The following is a 24,588-nucleotide window of genomic DNA, read 5'->3' on the forward strand; positions in this document are numbered from 1 at the left end:
GTTATCTTGGGGTTCCGTTCCTTCACCACCCATCATAGAATATGATGGGGTGGTATTGCAAGCAGGATGATATTTTAGAAAGCAGCTGAAGGTCTATAGTTCCTGAGAGGTTTGATTTTGCCCTGGTTTCTGGGAGGTTAGAGAACCGTCGAGGATCCCATGGTCATTGTCCGGGAAACAAAAGTTATTTTTTTTGGTTCTGCTGGGAGTATGTTTGGAGAGCTGCTATGGAGTCCTTGAAGAGGCAAATGGAATGGTTCTCGTGACTACCTAAGAATTTCTTACGTTTTATATGGATTCTGTAAATATGTTAAAATAAGATAAATTGTATGTGTGTATAATCAATTATAGATTTGATAATGTAATACAATTTAAACCACCCATATGTAGATGTATGTAGGTTTTGAGATGGTATCATTAATGGATAATTTGATAAAGATTAGGTTTAAGCATTATTAAACTGTCTACAAAGTCTAGGCAATTTTCTTAGAAACCGATTGGAGTGTGTCCACTTTTGGTTAATTTACCTTAACGATGTAACTAAATAACACGTATTGGATTTTCTCCGTCTGGGTACTACTACATTTGAAATAAAATTTCCCTTAAGGCCTGAACATGTGTTTTATTTTTTTTCTTCCCAGTATGAGAGGAGTTGCTGGATTTATTGAATAAACCTTTTTCCATAAAGTTGCAGTGAATTAAGATGGAATCTCAACATAATTTATAATCTCGTACAAAGCCTAGGGTATCCATCAAACTAATTATCATTGTGTGATTAATGTGATATAGTAAAGTAATTGGAATACGTTACATGAGAAATCATTATCTACTTTTATTAAAAAGCGCACGATATGTATAGTAGTCAATGAATGTCAATTTAACTCTTTGGCTGCTACTCTATTCCTTTGGCATGTGAGAATCTCGCCGGAGAAGCGCTTGGACCTTTAATTAAGGCTATTTCCTGGGAATTGTGTCGTTATTATGTTATTACAGCTGGCCATGCCTTCCACCTGGCTACCCCGACCAGCAGCAGCAACCTGCCCAAGCCCCGCCCCTTCTCCTTCACCCAAATCCAGATAGCTGATGTTCTCAAAGAGCTGCAAAATGTGGACCCCTATAAATCAGCTGAGCTAGACAATCTGGACCCTCTCTTTCTAAAATTATCCACCACAATTGTTGCATCCCCAATTACTAGCCTGTTCAACCTCTCTTTCGTATCGTCTGAGATCCCTGAAGATTGGAAAGCTGCCACGGTCATCCCCCTATTCAAGGGGGAGACACTCTAAACCCAAACTGTTACAGACCTAAATCTATCCTGCCCTGCCTTTCTAAATTCTTTGAAAGCCACGTTAACAAACAGATCACCGAACATTTTGAATCCCACCGTACCTTCTCCACTATGCAATCTGGTTTCAGAGCTGGTCATGGGTGCACCTCATCCACGCTCAAGGTCCTAAACTATATCATAACCTCCATCGATAAAAGACAGTACTGTGCAACTGTCTTCATCGACCTGGCCAAGCCTTTCGACTTTGTCAATCACCTCATTCTTATCGGCAGACTCAGTAGCCTTGGTTTCTCAAATGACTGCCTCGCCTTGTTCACCAACTACTTCTCTGATAGAGTTCTGTGTGTCAAATCGGAGGGCCTGTTGTCCGGACCTCTTTTGGTCTCTATGGAGATACCACAGGGTTCAATTCTCGGGCCTGACTCTTTTCTCTGTATTTATCAACAATGTCGCTCTTGCTGCGGTTGATTCTCTGATCCACGCAGATGACACCATTCTATATACATCTGGCCCTTCTCTGGACACTGTGTTAAAACCTCCAAATGAGCTTCAATGCCATACAACACTCCTTCCGTGGCCTCCAACTGCTCTTAAATGCTAGTAAAACTAAATGCATGCTCTTCAACCTATCGCTGCCCGCACCCACCCGCCCGACTAGCATCACCACTCTGGACGGTTCTGATTTAGAATATGTGGACAACTACAAATACCTAGCTGTCTGGTTAGACTGTAAACTCTCCTTCTAGACTCATATTAAGCATCTCCAATCGAAAATTAAATCTAGAATCGGCCTATTTCGCAACAAAGCCTCCTTCACTCATGCTGCCAAACATACCCTCGTAAAGCTGACTATCCTACCGATCCTTGACTTCGGCATTGTCATTTACAAAATAGCCTCCAACACTCTACTCAGCAAGTTGGATGTAGTCTATCACAGTGCCATCCGATAATGTTGCGATCTCATCAAACCCACTGGCTCCAGGTCATATATAAGTCTTTGCTAGGTAAAGCCCTGCCTTATCTCAGCTCACTTAACACCCACCCATAGCACGTGCTCCAGCAGGTATATTTCACTGGTCATCACCAAAGCCAATACCCCCTTTGGCCGCCTTTCCTTCCAGTTCTCTGCTGCCAATGACTGGAACTAATTGCAAAACTCACTAAAGCTGGAGACTTATATCTCCCTCACTAATTTTACATTTACATTTAAGTCATTTAGCAGACGCTCTTATCCAGAGCGACTTACAAATTGGTGCATTCACCTTATGACATCCAGTGGAACAGTCACTTTACAATAGTGCATCTAAATCTTAAAGGGGGGGGTGAGAGGGATACTTATCCTATCCTAGGTAATTATAAGCATTAGCTGTCTGAGCAGCTTACCCATCACAGCACCAGTGCACAGCCCATCTGTAAATACCCCACCCATCTAACTCATTCCCATATTGTTATTTTTGTTGTTGTTGCACTTTTGCACCCCAGTATCTCTACTTGCACATCATCATCTGCACATTTATCACTCCAGTGTTAATGCTAAATAGTAATTATTTCGCCACTATGGCCTATTTATTGCCTTTACCTCCCTAATCTTACTACATTTGCACACACTGTATATATATCTTTCTATTGTGTTATTGACTGTATGTTTGTCTATCCCATGTGTAACTCTGTGTTGTTGTTTTTGTCACACTGCTTTGTTTTATCTTGACCAGGCCGCAGTTGTAAATGAGAACTTGTTCTCAATTGGCCTACCTGGTTAGATAACGTTGAAATAAAATGAAATAAACAGTAGGTGGCCACATGCACTTTAAACGTTTGTTTGTGGACCGCCATGATATCATAGAAGAAGAAGAAGAAGTGTTGATGGTCTGGAACGTACCCTTCTGCAAACCCCCACTTGCCCGGGAAAATCTGCACACAAAAAAATGCGCTGGGCTCGAGACAGATATTGAAACGCATGAGTTGTGGAGTCGTTTTCTATAGTCTAGCTACTTTACTTGCACATTCTTGTAATTTAAAGTAGTTTGTTGTGGTTAGAGTTCAGTGTCGATTGAACAGACAGTTATGTGAGGCAAGGCCGCAACAGTTGGGTTTTGGAGGATTGCTGGACCCACGGAGAAGCGAGGGGAAATTTCCTGGTGGTCGTGCGGATAAGCCAATTGGCCATATTATTGCATACAGTTGTGAAATGGAGCCACGCACTTCAATTTATTCAAGGAACCTGGCACTGCATTCCAGAAAACATTAAGGCTTTTGTACACTTGTGTTATTTTCAGGGGACTTCGTGTGCATTATGGTTGTGAGCTGGGAGCTAGCTCGGTAACGTTAGCCAGCTAACTGTTCAGTAACAGTGAATTTCTCGTTTAGAAGCCGTTGTTATTGTGGCCAGCAAATCAAATTGTATTTATCACATGCACCGAATACAACTGGTGTAGACAATGAAATGCTTGTTACGAACCGTTTTCCAACGACGTAGAGTTAAACTAAACCAACACGAGCAATACAATACAAAATAATGGAGCTATACTATATACAGGGATTACCAGATCAATGTGCAGCTGAACTTGAGGTAGATATGTAATGTAAACTCGCCCCATTCCGTACAAATGTGCGTAACCGCGACATTCAAACGAGGCTACAAAGAAAACTAATGGGACTGTTGACGTCAAAATCGGGGGTGTGAACTAGGTTTCTATTCAAGCGTTGATCGACATAGTAATGGCTCTATAGTATTGAAGACAAGTTGAAAAAAACTGACCCTCCATCTTGACGTGTCATGTCGTAACGAACAGCATGCATAAAGCTACTGTTTATGTCTCTTAATCTCTCTCCACCAGGTGTAGCACTTCTCTCATCGTTTAAAAACAAGAAATAGACAGTGACGGGGTAAGGGGGATACCTAGTCATTTTTTCATCTTCATTGCATGCGATCATCATTCTCAAAGCTGCAGTTTACTTCTAAGATCACTTTAGCACCACCCTAAAAACCCGATTCAAATTCGACACAAACCTTCAAATAGATATGTAATGACACGTTATAGAAACACTTTATAGTGTTTCATTTACATTTTAGCGGTGGTAAGTTGGACAGATCGAGTGGAAATAAATCAATTTTCCCACACGACATCTGTCTTTCTCACTATCACGCATTAGTTTAGCTTCCCCACCCGCCATTTTTAAAAAGACCCAAATGGGGCTCATTGCCTGCTTGAATCGTGCAGAAACGGGCAGCGTGGGGGTCATGTAATTGATTTTGTTGGAAAGGGGAGAAATTGTGCTTTACAATGGTATTGACATTACAGTTGATCTGGAAGTTTTACATTTTGGGGGCGCTAAAATAAGGTCAATTGTATGGACCAAGGCGATATATACGAGTTTACGTTAAGTGAAGGTAGGGTGAAGTGACTAGGCGTCCGCATTGCTAGATAAGAATAAGAGTCAAATAAAGAGTAGAGTAGCAGCCGCCTAGTAGTTGTTTGCTAGATGGCCAAATCAGCTAACGTTACCGGCTTCTTCTTCACCACCAGTTGCAGTCAATTGGACATTTTCTGTCATGTTTGCAACAATTTACTAACAACAGTTCCACTTAGTTAGCATTGTGCATGTGTCATTGATTGGTGAAGACATTACTTTTAACTGATACGCCTAAATTGAAGATTGGCTTTATCGTTAGTGGCAATATTTAACTACATTGTTTGCAAGACTGATACAGTAGGTGGGCTTCAAATCAAAGCAAATTTGATTTAGTCACATGCGCCGAATTACAACAGGTGTACATTACATTACATTTAAGTCATTTAGCAGACGCTCTTATCCAGAGCGACTTACAAATTTATTACTGTTCATATAGTATGATGACCCATTCAATGTTATTGTTTATTATCTACTTCACTTGCTTTAGCAATGTTAACATATGTTTCCCATGACAATAAACCCCTTGAATAAAATTGAGACCGAGACAGACAGACAGACAGATCTGTCTCTAGCTCCAGTGTGTGTGTGTGGTGTGAGTGGAGCAGGCCAGGCCTCACTAGTGTTACCTGATACTAACACCCTGCCCGGCTGGCAGGTTAGCTGCTGCTGGTAATCTACTAATAGACAAGATGCAAATAAACTACACACAACACACAGTATGGCTGGTCAACTAGTCTGGCAGCTTTACAGTGGGGCTACAATGGAAATACATTGTTTAAATGTTATAGAGCTGTCCTCAATGATGTTAAATGTAGTGTATATCCACATGTTACAGAGCTGTCCTCAATGATGTTAAATGTAGTGTATATCCACATGTTACAGAGCTGTCCTCAATGATGTTAAATGTAGTGTATATACATGTTACAGAGCTGTCCTCAATGATTTTAAATGTAGTGTATATCCACATGTGGTGGAATTGTGTTTTTAAATTATTATTATTTTTTTTTTGTGAATTTTACCCCTTTTTCTCCCCAATTTCGTGGTATCCAATTGTTGTAGTAGCTACTATCTTGTCTCATCGCTACAACTCCTGTACGGGCTCGGGAGAGACGAAGGTTTAAAGTCATGCGTCCTCCGATACACAACCCAACCAAGCCGCACTGCTTCTTAACACAGCGCCATCCAACCCAGAAGCCAGCCGCACCAATGTGTCGGAGGAACCACCGTGCACATGGCAACCTTGGTTAGCGCGCATTGCGCCCGGCCCACCACAGGAGTCGCTGGTGGGCGATGAGACAAGGATATCCCTACCGGCCAAACCCTCCCTAACCTGGATGACGCTAGGCCAACTGTGCGTCGCCCCACGGACCTCCTGGTCGCGGCCGGTTACGACAGAGCCTGGGCCGAACCCTCCCTAACCCGGATGACGCTAGGCCAACTGTGCGTCGCCCCACGGACCTCCCGGTCGCGGCCGGTGAAGACAGAGCCTGGGCTGAACCCTCCCTAACCCGGACGACGCTAGGCCAACTGTGCGTCGCCCCACGGACCTCCCGGTCGCGGGCTGGTCACGGCAGAGCCTGGGCCGAACCCTCCCTAACCCGGACGACGCTAGGCCAGACCTCCCGGTCGTGGCCGGTTACGACAGAGCCTGGGCCGAACCCTCCCTAACCCGGACGACGCTAGGCCAGATCTCCCGGTCGCGGCCGGTTACGACAGAGCCTGGGCCGAACCCTCCCTAACCCGGACGACGCTAGGCCAAACCTCCCGGTCGCGGCCGGTTAAGACAGAGCCTGGGCCGAACCCAGAGTCTCTGGTGGCACAGCTGGCGCTGGATTATTATTATTTTTTAATCGTATACAAACGTCCTGTGTATATCTGTCCCAAGGACTGTTGGGGAGTGAACAGGCTTACTGATGGTAGGTAGTAGAATTATCTCTTGTGGACAGAACTTAATCGAGCATCTATGTAATTAAGCAAGATTGTTGTTCTGAGGTTCCAAGATTAGTAGCGGAAAGGTGTTGGCCACATGCCAGTATGTCCCTCCTTCAGCCCAGCATACTTGTGTCATGCACAAAGTAGATGTCCTAACCGACTTGCCAAAATTATAGTTTGTTAACAAGAAATTTGTAGAGCGGTTGAAAAACAAGTTTTAAAGACTCCAATCTAAGTGTATGTAAACGTCCGACTTCAACTGTGTATCATAAGATCCTTTGAGTAACTTTGGTTCAGGTCATGTTATTATATGAACAAAGGAATCTAGCCCGAGGCATATTTCTGTCCTGCCCTTTGGAGCAGGACATGTAATGTCCACGGCCTTTTCATTGCAAAAGTGCTGATGTTCTCAAAAATACATGTTTTCCGGGTCATGGGGATGCTTTCACGTCTCTGGGAGGAAGGAAGTCAACATAGCACAGCAGCTGAAACCAGGTTCCATCGGAGTGGAAGCTCCTTGGCCACAACAACACCGGGCTCCAGACAATTAAAGCTGAAGTTTTACTTGTAGTAGACCTTACCGTTAAATGCTTACTTTACAAGCCCTTAACCAACAATGCGTTTCAAGAAATGGACATTTGTCTGTGAAAACTAACTAAACTTATTACACAGTTTGAAGGACATGTGTGTTAGAAAATTACAATACGAAGCTAGATGCACGAGGTAGGGCAGCTGCAGTATTTTATTCTTATTTAGTCCAAATAGCTTTTTAAAAGGTTAATAACATGCCTAGCCGTTCTATTGTTAAAGGGTGCGCTTATTAAGGCGATGGTTACTTTTGGCCGATGGACCTGGAACTTTGTCAGAAGTGAGATAACTTTGTCAGAATCGGGTTAAGCGTTACAACAACCATGTGTAGTGATTGCTTTGTCCCGAACGACTGAGGGATACCAGTCGGCTGGACCAGCCCAGGCTGAATGTCGGCGCTGTACAGTACCGACCGCCATTGGGGACATCATACCATCAGTGAGAGACAGGTAGTAGTTCCTAGCGTTATAAATTGCCACGCGTTCTACACGTCCAAACGGACGTATCAACCTTGTGGTAGAGAGGATATACTGCCATATTAAGTCGAGACATCTCTTAATAAAACCTTGTTCACATTGGCAGTTTGAAGTGACTCAAAAAAAAAAAAATTGCATATCTGATTAGAATCTGTTCGTTTTCCTGCAGTCTGAACAGCCAAAAGCCACATGGAATTTGATATTTCAAGCCACCTATGAAGGATACAAATCTGATTTCTGGCCATGCAACTTGTCAAATCTAATTGATTTGCTCTCAAGTGGTTTTTCAACTTATTTGGCATATCTTGTTGCTTTCTAGCTACTTTGGTGACAGTTGACAATAACATGAAGTGGTAGCTAACTCGGTTGTTAGTTTATGAACAAATTTAGTGAATGTGCTAGAAACCTAAACAGCTAGCTAGTTGGCTGCTGTGGTTAGCCAAAGTGGACTTGTTTTGAAAGTTGGATCATCTTATCTTTTGAGGCTTTTGAAAGTGTTCTTACACTGATTTTGAACATTCAAAGCAACGTCCGTGGCAGGAATTGTCACCTTGAGTTCTCAGTGAAAGGAAGCGGGAGCACCACCACCAATCAGCCTACACTCTGCACACTCATCCGTCGTTAAATGACAAACACCTTTGCCATGTCAGCAAATGACTGCAGTCTGAACACACACAAATCCAATTTGGTCACTTGTAACTATCCCAAAACTGATTTGAGCATTAAGGCCTACAGTGTGAACAAGGTAGCTCACATGAAATGGGTTCAGCTCAATAAAGCAGCTGGTATGACTGGTAGGTGATAGTAGCTGTGAAGGAACTTTGTAATTGAGGGGCACATCAATGGCTGTGTTTCAAACTCCTCAGCCCTCGTTTTGCGAGTGTACAATTCTGTTCACTTTGGGGCCTGAAACACATAATTAAATTTGAGATGATTGTTCATCTGCTAAGATAAGTCGACATACAAGTGTAAGTAAAAACTATTGTCAAAGTTGATAAATTGTGCTATTAATTAATGCACATGACGGCACAAACACATCCCGTAAAAGTGATGTTTTTGTTTGGTTAGCTTTTGGAAATTGTAGAAGTGAAACATTTTCCTTCAGAAGTTCCAGCTAGGCAGGCTGACGTTAGTTAGCTAAATAATTTGCTAGCTATCATACAGTAGGTGTATATTAATAATTATATAGTTCATATAAGTAGACATGCAATCATAATTGACTGTAGTACATTTAAAACTCCCCAAAGCTACCGGTGGCTGAAAACAGTCATCGCTGGATGAACGAGTGATGAATTTCCGGGCAAGGGCAGGCCATTTAAAAATCATTCCTTCCTTGCCCCTGCAAGTGTACTCGTCAGACGTCATCAAAAGTGTCCACTTAATTTGAGGGCTGAGGTGATAAGGTGTCTTTTAAGTGTTTGGAATGCAGCCCATGTCTCACTTGAACATCAAATTAGATTGAATCCAGGTGTGCTAAGGTTTTATGTCTTCATCTGGTCTCATCTTTTTATACTTGTTTATTTGCAACATGCAGAGTGACGATGGAGACGGGATGCTGTGTGTTGACACGGACTCTGATGTGGCAGAACAGCGGGAGAGTTGTAAAGTTAAAGTGAAGTGGACTCATGAGGAGGTGAGCGACTGATCTAGACTTAACTTGAGGCCTTGTCCCATAACTCTAAAATGGCCTCCTATACTTGTTTATACAGTCCTCTGTAACCTAAACACTAACCAGAGGCTCTCAGCCCTGACTAATGTAAAAGTGCTATAAAGAACGAGGAGAATAGTTGCAGCTGCTCTGTAGTTAGCAGGTGCAGTAGTATGTTCTTTCTCTTGTACCTGTAGGATGATAATCTGAAGATCATGGTGCACAACTTTGGAAAAAGTGACTGGAAAACTATCGTCAGCTTCCTACCAGTGAGTATTTGGGACAGATATAGCACAGGCTTAATTGTAGAATATAATTTTAGTCCTATTTTTTTCCTGTTAGGATTGATACTATGAATAAGAGCATATCTGTGTAAAACCTTACAAAAGTTGCTTTCCTCTAGGGACGCACAGAGTACCAATGTATGCACCGCTATATGAAGGCTCTGGATCCAGATATAATCAAGGGACAAAGGAGGAGGATGACAAGGTGTGCATCATCAAGCCAATGTCATTATACAGATAGTTTGCTGTCCTTAAAGAGGAAAATTATTTCCACAGCCCATTATTTATCCTTCTCGTTCTTATATCATTGTCTCTCTGTAGGTCATTGAGCTGGTGAGTAAATATGGGACCAAGCAGTGGGCGATGGTGGCCAAGCACCTGAAGGGCCGCCTGGGGAAGCAGTGCAGGGAGCGCTGGCACAACCATCTCAACCCGGACGTGAAGAAGTCCTCATGGACCCCAGAGGAGGACCTGATCATCTACAAAGCCCACTGCGTCCTGGGGAACCGCTGGGCTGAGATTGCCAAACTGCTACCTGGAAGGTCATTTGCCACAACAGGGTCCAGCATGAACTTTTATTCTCACTGGCCCGTCAGGCTAGTTGACCGTGTCACGTCAGTTGACCCAAAATCTTCTGTCCCAAACTGTATTTCTACTGTCCCGGACCTGGGGTAGTTTAAGTTGCATTTGGGCCATGCGGGGACCATAGGTTAGCGTGTCTATTAGGTTAGCGTGTCTATTATTAAACTACGAATAGGCAACCGTTTTAATATGGTATGTATTAAAAGCTGCATAATATAAATGAATAACAGTTAATAATTTTAGCTAAGTCTAATATTTAACTAGTTATGCTGTGCTCTGATTTTCAAGAAGTTGTTGTGACTCTTGGTGGTGCTTAAATGAACAGCCAATCATATTGCTCAAATAGACAGACTTTTATGCATGTGCTTTCGACAATGTGGTGCTGAATCCAATGCTGCCCCAGTAGTTTCCAATAGAAGATCGCAGCAGTGCACAGAAATCTCAAACGGAACAGCCAAAATGCGCTGAAAATGTTGATGGAGCAAGTGGCTGTCGTGATCAACTGGTCCAGAACTGGTCCAGATGTTTTTACTGGCATGTGGGTCATGGTTAATCATCATCATATCAAACCCTGCCACATGCAATGAAATGGGTCACATTCAGATCCTATGTTGACCTAGCAGAATTTGTACATTTCTACCTTTAACAGGACTGACGATGCCATGAAAAACCACTGGAACTCAACCATTAAACGTAATGTAGAGATGGGAGCATATGTTAAGGACAATGACGGGAGCCCACTACTACCCACTACTCTGGAGCAGGGCGAGGTCAGCCATGTGAATTCTTCACATACTAACAAGCACCATGGTTCAACTAACCCATCACCCATTACTTTGGAGCAGGGAGAGGTTAGCCATTTGTGTTTCTCACATTAAACAAAACAAAAAAACAGGTGCCTGTATATGCTTTTAGTGTACACAAGGTCAAGTGTTGCGTTTTGAATATAGTGGATGTTTGATAAACTAGGTTATTGTTGCTTGCAGGTGGATTTCCGTTGTGATGTTGTTTTAGACTCGGAGCCTGAACCTCCAGAGGTGGTAAGAATGCGATGTCCTGGACTGTTACTTTGTTTGCAAAACCTCACCAACGCCCCCCCCTATTTGCCCTCTGAACCGCCTCAATTCATCAGTGCAAGGTCCATGTTTACTCTAATGCTTCCCACAGTTGTGTGAAGTTGGCTGGATGTCGTTTGGTTGGTGGACCATTTGTAGATGCATATGGGGAAACCCAGCAGCGTTGCAGTTCTTGAAACAAACCAGTGTGCCTAGCACCTATTGCCATACCTGATTCAAAGGCACTTAAATATTTTTTTTCTTGCCCATTCACCCTCTGAATGGCACATCTACACAATCCGTGTCCCCTCCATCTACACTGATTTTGAAGTGGATTTAACAAGTGACATCAGTATGGGATCACAGCTTTCACATCAATCTGTCATGGGAAGAGCAGGTGTCCTTCATGTTTTGTACACTCAGTGTATGTCTGTGGGAGACAAACAGAAGTGATATGTCCCGTGTTCTGTTATCCTCCTATCAGGTTTAATTTACAGTGCGTTCGGAAAGTATTCAGACCCCTTCCCTTTTTCCACATTTTGTCACGTTACAGCCTTGTTCTAAAATTGATTCAATTATTTTTTCCCCTCGTCATTCTACACACAATACCCCTCAATGTCAAAGCAAAAACAGGTTGTTAGAAATTTTGGCAAATGTATTAAAAATAAAAACATACCTCATTTACATAAATATTCAGACCCTTTGCTATGAGACTTGAAATTAAGCTCAGGTCCATCCTGTTTCCATTAATCACCCTTGATGTTTCTATGACTTGATTGGAGTCCACCTGTGGTAAATTCAATTGATTGGACATGATTTTGGAAAGGCACACACCTGTCTAAATAAGGTCCCACAGTTGACAGTGCATGTCAGAGCAAAAACCAAGCCATGAGGTCGAAGGAATTGTCCGTAGAGCTATGAGACCGGATTGTGTCAAGGCACAGATCTGGGGAAGGGTACAAAACATGTTTGCAGCATTGAAGGTCCCCAAGAACACAGTGGCCTCCATCATTCTTAAATGGAAAAAGTTTGGAACCACCAAGACTCTTCCTAGAGCTGGCCGCCCAGCCAAACTGAGCAATCGAGAAAGAATGGCCTTGGTCAGGGAGGTGACCAAGAACCCAATGGTCACTGACAGAGCTCCAGAGTTCTTCTGTGGAGATGGGAGAACCTTCCAGAAGGACAACCATCTCTGCAGCCCTCCGCCAATTAGACCTTCATAGTAAAGTGGCCAGACGGAAGCCGCTACTCAGTAAAAATACATGACAGCCCGTATGAAGTTTGCCAAAATGCACCTAAAGGACTCTGACCATGAGAAACGAGATTCTCTGGTCTGATGAAACCAAGATTGAACTCTTTGGCCTGAATACCAAGTGTTACGTCTGGAGGAAACCTGGCACCATCCCTACGGTGAAGCATGGTGGTGGCAGCATCATGCTGTGGGGATGTTTTTCAGCGGCAGGGACTGGGAGACTAGTCAGGATCGAGGGAAATATGAATGGAGCAAAGTACAGAGATCCTTGATGACAACTTGCTCCAGAGAGCTCAGGATTTCAGACGGGGGCAAAGATTCTCCTTCCAACAGGACAACAACATCTAAGCACACAGCCAAGACAACGCAGGAGTGGCTTCGGGACAAGTCTCAATGTCCTTGAGTGGCCCAGCAATAGCCCGGATTTGAACCCGATCAAACATCTCTGGAGAGACCTGAAGATTGCTGTGCAGCAACACTCTCCATCAAACCTGACAGAGCGTGAAAGGATATGCAGTGAAGAATGGGAGAAACTCACAAATACAGGTGTGCCGAGCTTGTAGCGTCATACCCAAGAAGTCTTCTGAGGCTGTAATTGTTGCTTCAACAAAGTACTGAGTAAAGGGTCTGAATCCTTAAGTAAATATGATATGTTTGTTTTTTTACACATTTTTAAAACCCTGTTTTTGCTTTGTCATTATGGGGTATTGTGTGTAGATGAGGTAAGCAACTATTTCATCCATTTTAGAATAAGACTAATGTAAAGAAATGGGTCTGAATACCTTCCCAACACTCTGTATTATAACCTAGTGGAGACACTTTTTTTTTCTTTGCAATTTTACCAGGTAAGTTGACTGAGAACAAGTTCTCATTTACAGCAATGACCTGGGGAATAGTTACAGGGGAGAGGAGGGGGGATGAATGAGCCAATTGTAATTATTAGGTGGGGATTATTAGGTGACTGTGATGGTTTGGGGGCTAGATTGGGAATTTAGCCAGTACACCGGGGTTAAATTCCCTACTCTTAGTATAAGTGCCATGGGATCTTTAATGACCTCAGAGAGTCAGGACACCTGTTTAACATCCCACCCGAAAGACCGCACTCTACACAGGATAGTGTCCCCAATCACTGCCCTGGGGCATTGAGATATTTTTTAGACCAGAGGAAAGAGTGCCTCCAACTGGCACTCCAACACCACTTCCAGCAGCATCTGGTCTCCCATCCAGGGACTGACCAGGATCAACCCTGCTTAGCTTCAGAAGCAAGCCAGCAGTGGTATGTAGGGTGGTATGCTGCTGGCTCACATGCTTCCCCAGTTGAGAATTTCTTCACAGTATAATCTTGAAACATTCAAACCGCTTCGCCCATTTTCTTTGTTCTCTGTAGATGAGACAATATAGAGAGGCTATGGCCCTCACTCAGAAAATTAGGCCAAAAAAGGACTCTCACCCAGCCAGGCCAAAGATGGTGGTGTCTACACCTGTCTCAGCCAAGAGGGACTCCCAACAGTCCCTGCTCTAGCGGTGTCCCCACAACCCACAAGTCGCGTCAGAAAAGCATCACAGAAGCCGTACTGAGGATGATATTGGAGGACATGCTTCCCCTCAGCTTTGTCGAGGGCTCAGGCTTCAGGAGGTTCATGTCTGTGATCGGCCCCCAGTATCAGAGGCTGTCCCAGCGTTCCGTTGGCCTCAGGCTGTACGATGATGTGGAGAAGGCCATCAAGCCCCATCTGATCCGCAACCTGAAGATCTGCCTGGCGGCCAGCTCAGGCAATGCTGTGCTCCACGCCACCCTGGACCTCTGGGCCAACCCCTATGCCGACCCCATTGTCGCTGTGCAGCTGTACTTCTTGGATGACGACTGGCACATCCACCGGCCCACCGTGGCCTTCCGCCACTGGCCACAAGAGCTTGAACGTGGCTCGGGAGCTGGAGGCCATTCTGCTGAGTTAGGGCCTGTTCCCCAACAACCTGGGTTACATCATCACCAACGAGGCCAAGCACACCATCGCTGCCTATGACCTCTTCTGCGACTATAGGATCATGTGCTCGTCTCAGCGAGGTGACCAAAACGAAGAGGAGATGCTGGCCTTCCTGGGCGACCAGATGCCCACAGAGGACTTCTCAGAGATCCAGTTTGGCACCCATGTGGGCTGCATTGCCAACATGCTGCAGCTGGTGATCAAGGAGGCTCTGAAGAACTCTCGTGTTGTGGAGAACCTGCTGTCACAGGTACACAACGTGGTGGCCTTCTTCCACCGCAGCGCCTACTGGAACGAGGTGTTGCTGAAGGACTGTGGCATGTCATTGACCCCCTCACCCGACAGTGGTCACTGGAATTCCACCTTTGTGTCGATGTGGCGGATGGTGCTGTAGGTGGTGTGGGGCTCGGTCATGACCCTGCTTTCTCAGGCCCGCATTGAAGCCAAGGACTCGTCCAGCTCCCCGCCCATGGTGAGGGCCAAGCGAGAGCAGGTGGTGGACATCATCGGCCTGCTGGAGCCCTTCGAGGAGGCCATCCAGGTGCTGCAGAGCGACGCTGTCACCTTCTCCCTCATCATCCCCTCTCTGATCGGCCTGGACAGGACCTTGGAGACCCTCCCCACCAACTACAGCCACTTCTCCAAGGGGCTGAACAAATCAAAGTTTGTTGTGCGCTGAATACAACAGGTGTCGACCTTACAGTGAAATGCTTACTTACAGGCTCTAACCAATAGTGCAAAAAAGGTATTAGGTGAACAACAATGCCTTTTACTTCTCATTATCAGTCCTGTTTGTGCAGGGTCTCTTACCGTAATGTTTTTTTATATGTAACTTTACTTAACTCTGCAAGTCAGGTACATTTATTTATTTTACAAACATGGCCTACTTGTTTTTTTTAACCTTTTTATTTAACTTGGCAAGTCAGTTAAGAACACATTCTTATTTACAATGACAGCCTAGGAACAGTGGGTGAACTGCCTTGTTCAGGGGCAGAACGACAGATTTATTTGACCTTGTAAGCTCGGGGATTCAATCTAGCAACCTTTTGGTTACAGGGCCAATGCTCTAACCACTAGGCTACCTGCTGCCCCGTTAGGCGATTGTCATCCAAGTTGACATGATTGAACAATGAGCCGGAACAGAAACCTGCACACCAAGGGTTGAGCTTTGAGGGCAGAGTCATGTCATGAAATGTAATACAACAGAAATAATACCTCTAATTCTTGAATAATATGTTATTTTTGTAATTAATAAGTTCATTAATATTGGTTATCATTGAACATTTTGGAAAGAACATGTTTGGTACACCTTGAAATGGACAATATGGCAAGATGGACAAATATCTTTGAGTGTATTATGGCAACTATTCTTAAATGTTTTCTGTTTAGGGTTTGAAGCATTTTGTTTGCCATTATCTACGGTACTGTAGTTACTACTGTGTATTTGCAATTTTTCTTCAAGGATCAACTAGCGAGCAGGGAACCTGTGTTATAAAGTGATAAGTTCATATTGAATGGTGTTTTAAAAATAATTTTCTGGTTTGTTTGGTCAAACAACTTTTAATAAAAATGGACATTGTTTGCATATTACTGTAAGTAGGTCTTATGCAGGTTGACATTTCACCGATGGAAATATTAACTTTTCTATACCTCTTTTATATCTCCAATACTGTAAGGTTTCAGTTGCTTGTCGCTGTGAACTCTTACTTTGGGACCAATCTCATAGCAAGTAGTGTTGGAGTAGTAGATAAACTGCTTTTCTATGGAAGTTGCACAAATAGGTTAATTTGGATCACCTTGGAATGAGAGAATTTCTGTCAGTTGTAAGTGTACTGAAATAAATTGCCTAGGAATTGAATTTGATGTACAGATAACCTATGGGGAGAGTTCATGTTAACTAGTGATGAACAATGAAACGGTAAGATACCTATACTGTATTCAACTGGGTCGAGCAGTTCGTGTTTTTGTTGCCCTAGCCTATATCTGGTATGTTCTTTTCCTGACATTATACCTGTTTTTCAACAGGACAATGACCCAAAACACACCTCCAGGCTGTGTAAGGGCTATTTCACCAAGAAGGAGAGTAATGGAGTGCTGCATCAGATGACCTGGCCTCCACAACCACCCGACCTTAACCCAATTGAGATGGTTTGGGATGAGTTGGACCACAGAGTGAAGGAAAAGCAGCAAACAAGTGCTCAGACGATGTGGGAACTCCTTCAAGACTGAAAAGCGTTCCTCATGAAGCTGGTTGAGAGAATGCCAGGAGTGTGCAAAGCTGTCATCAAGGGTGGCTACTTTGAAGAATCTCAAATATAAAATATATTTTTGTTTAACAATATTTTGGTTACTACATGATTCTATATGTGTTATTTCATAGATGTCTTCACTATTATTCTACAATGTAGAAAATTGTTATAATAAAGAAAAGCCCTTCAATGATTAGGTGTCCAAACTTTTGACTGGTACTGTATGTTTCAGTAAGATTGAATTTTTGGCATTTATAGCAATGGTTATCAACTATACTGCAGGGATGGAACGTAAAGTCACAGAAAATAGAGGTTGTGGTGGCAGCTGCAGAGTGATTCTTAGGTGTGTGAAACATGACATCGGAAGAGTTACAGGGTGTGTTAAGTGGCGGTGTCCCATCCATTCTGGTTGTTGGCCTGAAGTAGGACTAAATAGATTTAAATAGTGGAGAATGGTAATTATTATAATTTTTTATGAGTCTAGTGTTAGATGGTAGGGTATTTGTAGTATATACACTGCTCAAAAAAATAAAGGGAACACTAAAATAACATCCTAGATCTGAATGAATGAAATAATCTCATTAAATACTTTTTTCTTTACATAGTTGGAAGTGCTGACAACAACAACAGAAATGATTAAAAGAAATCAAATTTATCAACCCATGATTGGATTGGATTCAGATCTGGGGAACGGGCGGGCCAGTCCATAGCATCAATGCCTTCCTCTTGCAGGAACTGCTGACACACTCCAGCCACATGAGGTCTAGCATTGACTTGCATTAGGAGGAACCCAGGGCCAACCGCACCAGCATATGGTCTCACAAGGTGTCTGAGGATCTCATCTCGGTACCTAATGGCAGTCAGGCTACCTCTGGCGAGACCATGGAGGGCTGTGCGGCCCCCCAAAGAAATGCCACCCCACACCATGACTGACCCACCGCCAAACCGGTCATGCTGGAGGATGTTGCAGGCAGCAGAACGTTCTCCGCGGCGTCTCCAGACTCTGTCACGTCTGTCACATGTGCTCAGTGTGAACCTGCTTTCATCTGTGAAGAGCACAGGGCGCCAGTGGCGAATTTGCCAATCTTGGTGTTCTCTGGCAAATGCCAAACGTCCTGCTCGGTGTTGGGCTGTAAGCACAACCCCCATCTGTGGACGTCGGGCCCTCATACCACCCTCATGGAGTCTGTTTCTGACCGTTTGAGCAGATACATGCACATTTGTGGCCTGCTGGAGGTCATTTTGCAGGGCTCTGGCAGTGCTCCTCCTTGCACAAAGGCGGAGGTAGCGGTCCTGCTGCTGGGTTGTTGCCCTCCTACGGCCTCCTCCACGTCTCCTGATGTACTGGCCTGTCTCCTGGTAGCGCCTCCGTGCTCTGGACACTACGCTGACAGACACAGCAAACCTTCTTGCCACAGCTCGCATTGATGTGCCATCCTGGATGAGCTGCACTACCTGAGCCACTTGTGTGGGTTGTAGACTCCATCTCATGCTACCACTAGAGTGAAGCCAGGAAGCATAGGAACTGAGAAGTGGTCTGTGGTCACCACCTGCAGAACCACTCCTTTATTGGGGGTGTCTTGCTAATTGCCTATAATTTCCACCTGTTGTCTATTCCATTTGCAAAACAGCATGTGAAATGTGTGGTCAATCAATGTTGCTTCCTAAGTGGACAATTTGATTTCACAGAAGTGTGATTGACTTGGAGTTACATTGTGTTGTTTAAGTGTCCCCTTTTATTTTTTGAGCAGTGTATATATATATATATATATATATATATATATATATATATATATATATATATATATATATATATATATATTTTTTTTAAGCAAAGGTTAATAAGGGAGTTATACTCCAGTCTAGTAGGTGGCGGTAATGCAACATTTATTGGATGCCAACCGCGGTTAAACTCATCGAAGAAGAAGCAGAAGAAGAACGACATGCATAAACTGCATAACATGTTTTGTAATGTTTTTTATTTATTACAGTCAGGTCAGCCGTAGTTAGCTCAACACACTCCGAGACTGTCTTGTGTAAACTATCTACACAGTAACTACATCGCAAAGAAAGGTAAATAATATTTTAGTAAATCATTTTGCATACCCCAGTTATGTATTTCGTCGAAGGAGTTAACTTTGATAACAGCTAAGCTGCTGGAAGTATCAACAACCGTACGATGAATGTCGAGTTTAAATGAACCAGCTACTTTCTGTATTAGTTATGATGTCAGTTCAACAGATAAGTACACAACCCGAAATGTTAAAGGCATTTGAGATAGTGGTTTAATTTAGAATGGAATGCAGTCTGTTTACTATCCTGCATTTTTTTTAGGATGGCTCAAGTGCCCAAAGTTAGGCTGGCAGGGGGCTTGGAGATCTGCCGCATCCTGAACGGCATGTGGCAGGTATCAGGTGCTCATGGTCCGGTGGATCATCCCAAAGCAGGTAAACTGAAAGTAGGGTAAAAATGTCTTCAAAATCAAATTTATTCACACGTTTTTAGACCTTAAGTGTCTAGCTAATGTCTTATATGAGTGAGTGCCCCACACAATATTTTGTCCAGTGTATTTAACTGAGAACACATTCTAATTTACAGCAACAACCTTGGATGAATGAGCCAATTATAAACTGGGGATGATTAGGTGACTGAATGAGGGCCAGATTGGGAATTTAGCCAGGACACTAGGGTTAACAATAAGTGCCATGGGATCTTTAATGACCACAGAGAATCAGGACACCTGTTTAACGTCCCATCCAAAAGACAGCACCCTACTCAGGGTCCCCAATCACTGCCCTGAGGCATTGGGATGGGTTTTTTTTAGACCAGAGGAAAGGGTGCCTCCTACTGGCCCTCCACTTCCAGCAGCATCTGGTCTCCCATCCAGGGTTTGACCAGGACCAACCCTGCTTAGCTTCTGAAGTAAGCCAGCAGTGAGATGCAGGGTGGTATGCTGCTGGCTATAGCTTATCAGTTCCATACAGTTTCAATGGAAAAATGGGTACTATGTAATTACATTTTTTTAGATGATGCTGCCTATTATAGCATTTTTTACCCACAATTTTTATTTCCCTAACAGTTATTATCAAACGCCCTTTTCCTATTCCAGTGCAGGCGATGCAAGCCTATATTGATGCTGGCCTAACAACTTTTGACATGGCAGATATCTATGGACCAGCGGAGGAGATTTTTGGACGCTTCAACAGCCAGGTATGAATTGTTGTTGTAGCCTACACCACACAAACTCCAGATTATGAACCTGTTGGATTGAAAGTGTGTGTACATATTGTAGATTGTATGAACATTGATCTCAGATCTGTGTGCAAGTGGAGCAGTACCCCTGAATTGGCACAGGAGGGAGCTAATGTAGCACAGTTGCTATTCGGCGGTTGGGCTGCTCAGTCTCGCTCTCAAGAATCAGGGGAGAGATTGCGTATGGAAGATCAGTAAATTAGTAAATCAGTAAACTCTCTCTTATACACACGCATGAAAAAGCCCTTACACATCAAGCCATAGTCATATACACATTGTCAGATGCCCTCTTACATCCACACTCTTTTTTTCACCATTAACAATGGTTTTAATATGAAGATTTTATTTGCATCTTCATTTATTGATTCCTATGGGTTTCAGACCTTGTCGGTGCCCAGGCACACTGCATCTCACACGATTATGACTTGGATGTGTTTTGACACCTGGAATAATGTCCTCTGGGATGCTTCCCAACACCAACCTCTCTGATGGTTGAATCACCTGTCTGTAACTAGATACATCTGCTCTCACGTGTGAACTGGAGAGATTTATATGGTCTCTCACATCTGACTGAAAAGTGTCTGAGATCTTTGAGGAGATTATGTGGACTGAGTGTGTTATAATATGAAGTGTGGTACACAACATTTTATGAATACATTTCAGTGTCTTTTCACCGATGGCACGGAATGTAATTGTAGCATTCTGTTTTCTAGCTGAAATGGAAACCCAGCTGTGATACTGCAGCACCCCTGCAAGGTTTGACCAAATGGGTGCCACGACCTGGACCAATGGACCACAAGGTGAGTCTTTCATACAGACTAGTGTGTGAAAAATCATCCTGCAAGTTGTCCACCATCCATTAAAATCTGAAATCTAAATACTGTGTATCACATCCACCAATTAACAATTAGAACTGCTTGAGGGCAGTGTCTCAGGACAACTTTCAGCTCTGTGAGAGACTCCCTTATCTGATTCTATTCTGAGGTGTCTGTTCTGGTTCAGCTCTGTGAGAGACTCCCTTATCTGATTCTATTCTGAGGTGTCTGTTCTGGTTCAGCTCTGTGAGAGACTCCCTTATCTGATTCTATTCTGAGGTGTCTGTTCTGGTTCAGCTCTGTGAGAGACTCCCTTATCTGATTCTATTCTGAGGTGTCTGTTCTGGTTCAGCTCTGTGAGAGACTCCCTTATCTGATTCTATTCTGAGGTGTCTGTTCTGGTTCAGCTCTGTGAGAGACTCCCTTATCTGATTCTATTCTGAGGTGTCTGTTCTGGTTCAGCTCTGTGAGAGACTCCCTTATCTGATTCTATTCTGAGGTGTCTGTTCTGGTTCAGCTCTGTGAGAGACTCCCTTATCTGATTCTATTCTGAGGTGTCTGTTCTGGTTCAGCTCTGTGAGAGACTCCCTTATCTGATTCTATTCTGAGGTGTCTGTTCTGGTTCAGCTCTGTGAGAGACTCCCTTATCTGATTCTATTCTGAGGTGTCTGTTCTGGTTCAGCTCTGTGAAAGACTCCCTTATCTGATTCTATTCTGAGGTGTCTGTTCTGGTTCAGCTCTGTGAGAGACTCCCTTATCTGATTCTATTCTGAGGTGTCTGTTCTGGTTCACCTATGTCACTTGGCTGCAACAAAAGCCTGCACCCTCACCAGCCATAACAGGGTAAGATAACTCACGCCTGGTGTAGACATCTTTAATATGACTCGTCACTAGGTTGTGGAGAAGGCGTTGCAGCGTTCCATGGCCCGTATGCAGGTGGATTCTCTGGACTGTGTGCAGTTCCACTGGTGGGACTACAGCGATAATAGATACCTGCATGCCCTGGGTCACCTGTCTGACCTGCAGCAGGATGGACTTATACGTAGGTCATCTTATATAACCATTTACTAATCCCATGCACACAAGCTCTTTGTTAAGATTCACAGTTCAGCCATGTACCTTGTGTACTTGTTGATGAGCTGTGCCTGTTTGTCAAGTTTAGATGTACTCCTTATTTTCTTACTCTTCAGGAGAGCTGGCCCTTACCAACTTTGACACTCAGAGGCTTGAAGAGATCACAAACAAAGGGATCAGAATCTCCAGTAACCAGGTACAGTGCCTGCTCCCTCATTCCCTCATTTGTTTGCTCCGTCTTTCTCTCGCTTTCTCACAAGCTTAATGGGAGGCAATTTCCTTGTGCCTTATAGAGTATTGTGAAATCTGTGCATGTTCAGTACATTAGTCTGCGTCAGCGTTCAGTATGTCCAGTATTAATGTCCAGGGATGTTTCCTCCCAGGTGCAGTACTCTCTGATTGACCAGCGGCCCGCTGCTAAGATGGAGGCGGTCTGCCTGTCTCACGGCATCCAGCTCCTCACTTATGGAACTCTGGGTGAGGACCGGTCTGAGGTCATATGGGATTAAGTCATCACGGCCACGGCTCTACTCCTACTGCTGCTTTTTGGCTGCTCTAGATCATCAGGCGTTTGCCATTTAAGAGGATGAAGAAGCACAAGCATTCATGTCACTGCACTGAGTCAGTGGTGAAGGGTTGGATTAGGTCCCAGTTAGCCTGGCCCAGGTCTGTATGGGGTTTAGCCTACCCATCTGACCCATAGATCTAGACCAGGCTAGCTCACAGTTACTGTTGCAACCTTAGTGACCGGCTATGGTCTGTTTTTTTTTTCAAGTTATGTGATTTACGATATTATATCGTAAATCGCATCGTAAATCACAACTTTAGACAGACCCATAAGCGCTCCTTCTAGTCAATGGTATTCTTGATATTCTGATCTGATAATGACTGTCTCTCGCATAAGTCCGTAATGAAAAACATAACGTACTCTCGTATTGGCGAAGAAATCTGAGATACTGCATGCTTTGCTTTGATGCATTATGGTTATTAGTATTACTGAAATTAGCAAGTTGTTTAATATCGTTAGAGTTTGTAGAAATCCTTTCGGTATTGACTCTTGCAATGTGGGGTGTAGTGATATAAAATGGTGGCAATCTAAGATGGAGTCAAAACTGACGATGCATCTGTGCTGTTTCTCTGCTTCCCTCTTCACCCTATCTCCTCTCTTCCTCATCTTTACCCTGTCTCTGTCTCTCTTTCTCTATCCAACCCCTCCCTCCATCTTTTTAAACCTCCATCGCTCGGTCCCCCCTCTATTTCTCAGCCGGTGGTCTACTCTCAGAGCGCTATCTGGGGAAGGCGGAGCCTACAAGCAGGGTGGAGCTCAACACTGCCTCCCTCAGTAAATACAAGAAGGTGATTGATGGCTGGGGAGGATGGGGGCTGTTCCAGGAGCTGCTGGTTGTCTTGGACAGTGTTGCCCAGGGCCACAGCTGCTCCATTGCCAACGTGGCTACCCGCTACATTCTGGACCGGCCAGCAGTGGCTGGAGTCATCGTGGGCTGTCGTCTCGGTGTTGCTGGGGCGGAACACATCAAGGACAGCCTGCACAGCTGCAGCCCAGAGTTGGAGCTCACGGCGCAAGACCTGCGCACCATCGACGGCGTGCTGCAGCGCTCGTGTGACCTCATGAGCCTCATCGGAGATTGTGGAGACGAGTACAGGAACTAGAGGAGAATAGAGAAGATGGACCAGAGCATCTGGGTTGGAGGGAAGTAGAGATGGGGTACTGGAGGAAGAACATGTAAATGTGTGAATAAATGTGTGTATAGATGATGGTGGGAAGTTAGAGGATGGTGGGAAGAGAAGGCATGGGGGGCTGAAACTGAAAGTGACTGATGGGAGGGGGAATGACAGCATGAACTATGACAGGGCACACAGATATACAGCATTTTACTTTTATTTTTTAAAATAGTGTCAACGTGTAATAAATGTTACCCTGTACCCATATAATTAAGAATGTAATGTATATAGCGTCATTATGTCTCTGTGTATGGAAAGGGCTTTTAAGTAAAATAAGATCTTGACCTAAAGCAGCTTGTTTAATTTACAATACGCACAATAGTTATTGATATTTTTGTAAAAATCCTCTTCCTGTACTCTTTCATGACATCTCTTCAGACAAGGAGAAAATAGTTATTTCTGTTGCATTACTCAAAAGATGGAAATGTCTCTGTGTTTGAGGTGGTCTGTGGTGGTCTCTGTGCTTGAAGTGGTCTGTGGTGGACCTTTGTTTGCAGTATGCTGGTGTCGTGTTGGTTTGAGGATTACTAGGGTGGAAGATGTGGGCTGGCCTGTCTGGGGAACAGTGTCACTAGGGAAGGAGATCATGGTGGAGTCCTCTGATATATATGCCATTTAGCAGACGCTTTTATCCAAAGCGACTTACAGTCATGTGTGCATACATTCTACGTATGGGTGGTCCCGGGAATCAAACCCACTACCCTGGCGTTACAAGCGCCATGCTCTACCAACTGAGCTAGCTGACCGGCTGTTCACTCAAGGGTGGATATACCCAAACAGGAGGGGTCAGAGGCAGATTTGGGGAGGGGGTAGCACTGAGGGGCAATCAGATGACAGTCTGGAAGATTGGGGGTGGGTGCCAGCTGGGGTGCAGGGTTATTTCCGGGGGGGGGGGGGGGCTTCTCCATCTCTTGTAACTGTGGTAACGAGGTAGTGATACTGTCCAAGAGA

General features: G+C 44.1%; 1 protein-coding gene and 1 pseudogene across 1 annotated transcript; both read left to right on the forward strand.

Annotated features, from left to right (window-relative positions):
• LOC124046853 overlaps positions 1–15,183 on the forward strand; it is a 17,235-nt pseudogene extending 2,052 nt beyond the window's left edge.
• Positions 15,184–18,661: 3,478 nt separating this feature from the next.
• On the forward strand, positions 18,662–23,927 carry LOC124045051 (uncharacterized oxidoreductase YccK-like). The gene is made up of 8 exons (XM_046364271.1): positions 18,662–18,826; positions 19,088–19,200; positions 19,863–19,963; positions 20,719–20,805; positions 21,715–21,862; positions 22,011–22,090; positions 22,278–22,371; positions 23,159–23,927. Exons 2-8 carry the CDS (start codon positions 19,089–19,091, stop codon positions 23,563–23,565), a joined length of 1,029 nt encoding a protein of 342 aa, XP_046220227.1. The 5' UTR covers positions 18,662–18,826; position 19,088; the 3' UTR covers positions 23,566–23,927.
• Positions 23,928–24,588: the final 661 nt, after the last annotated feature.

This window comes from Oncorhynchus gorbuscha, linkage group LG10, assembly GCF_021184085.1.
Source record: "Oncorhynchus gorbuscha isolate QuinsamMale2020 ecotype Even-year linkage group LG10, OgorEven_v1.0, whole genome shotgun sequence".
In the NCBI taxonomy this organism is placed as follows: domain Eukaryota; kingdom Metazoa; phylum Chordata; class Actinopteri; order Salmoniformes; family Salmonidae; genus Oncorhynchus; species Oncorhynchus gorbuscha.

Coding starts and splice junctions, on each gene's coding strand:
- LOC124045051 (XM_046364271.1), top strand. CDS start 19,089: ATGGCTCAAGTGCCCAAAGTTAGGCTGGCAGGGGGCTTGGAGATCTGC. Junction 19,964..20,718: donor TTGGACGCTTCAACAGCCAG/GTATGAATTGTT, acceptor TCTGTTTTCTAG/CTGAAATGGAAACCCAGCTG. Junction 22,372..23,158: donor CCTCACTTATGGAACTCTGG/GTGAGGACCGGT, acceptor TCTATTTCTCAG/CCGGTGGTCTACTCTCAGAG.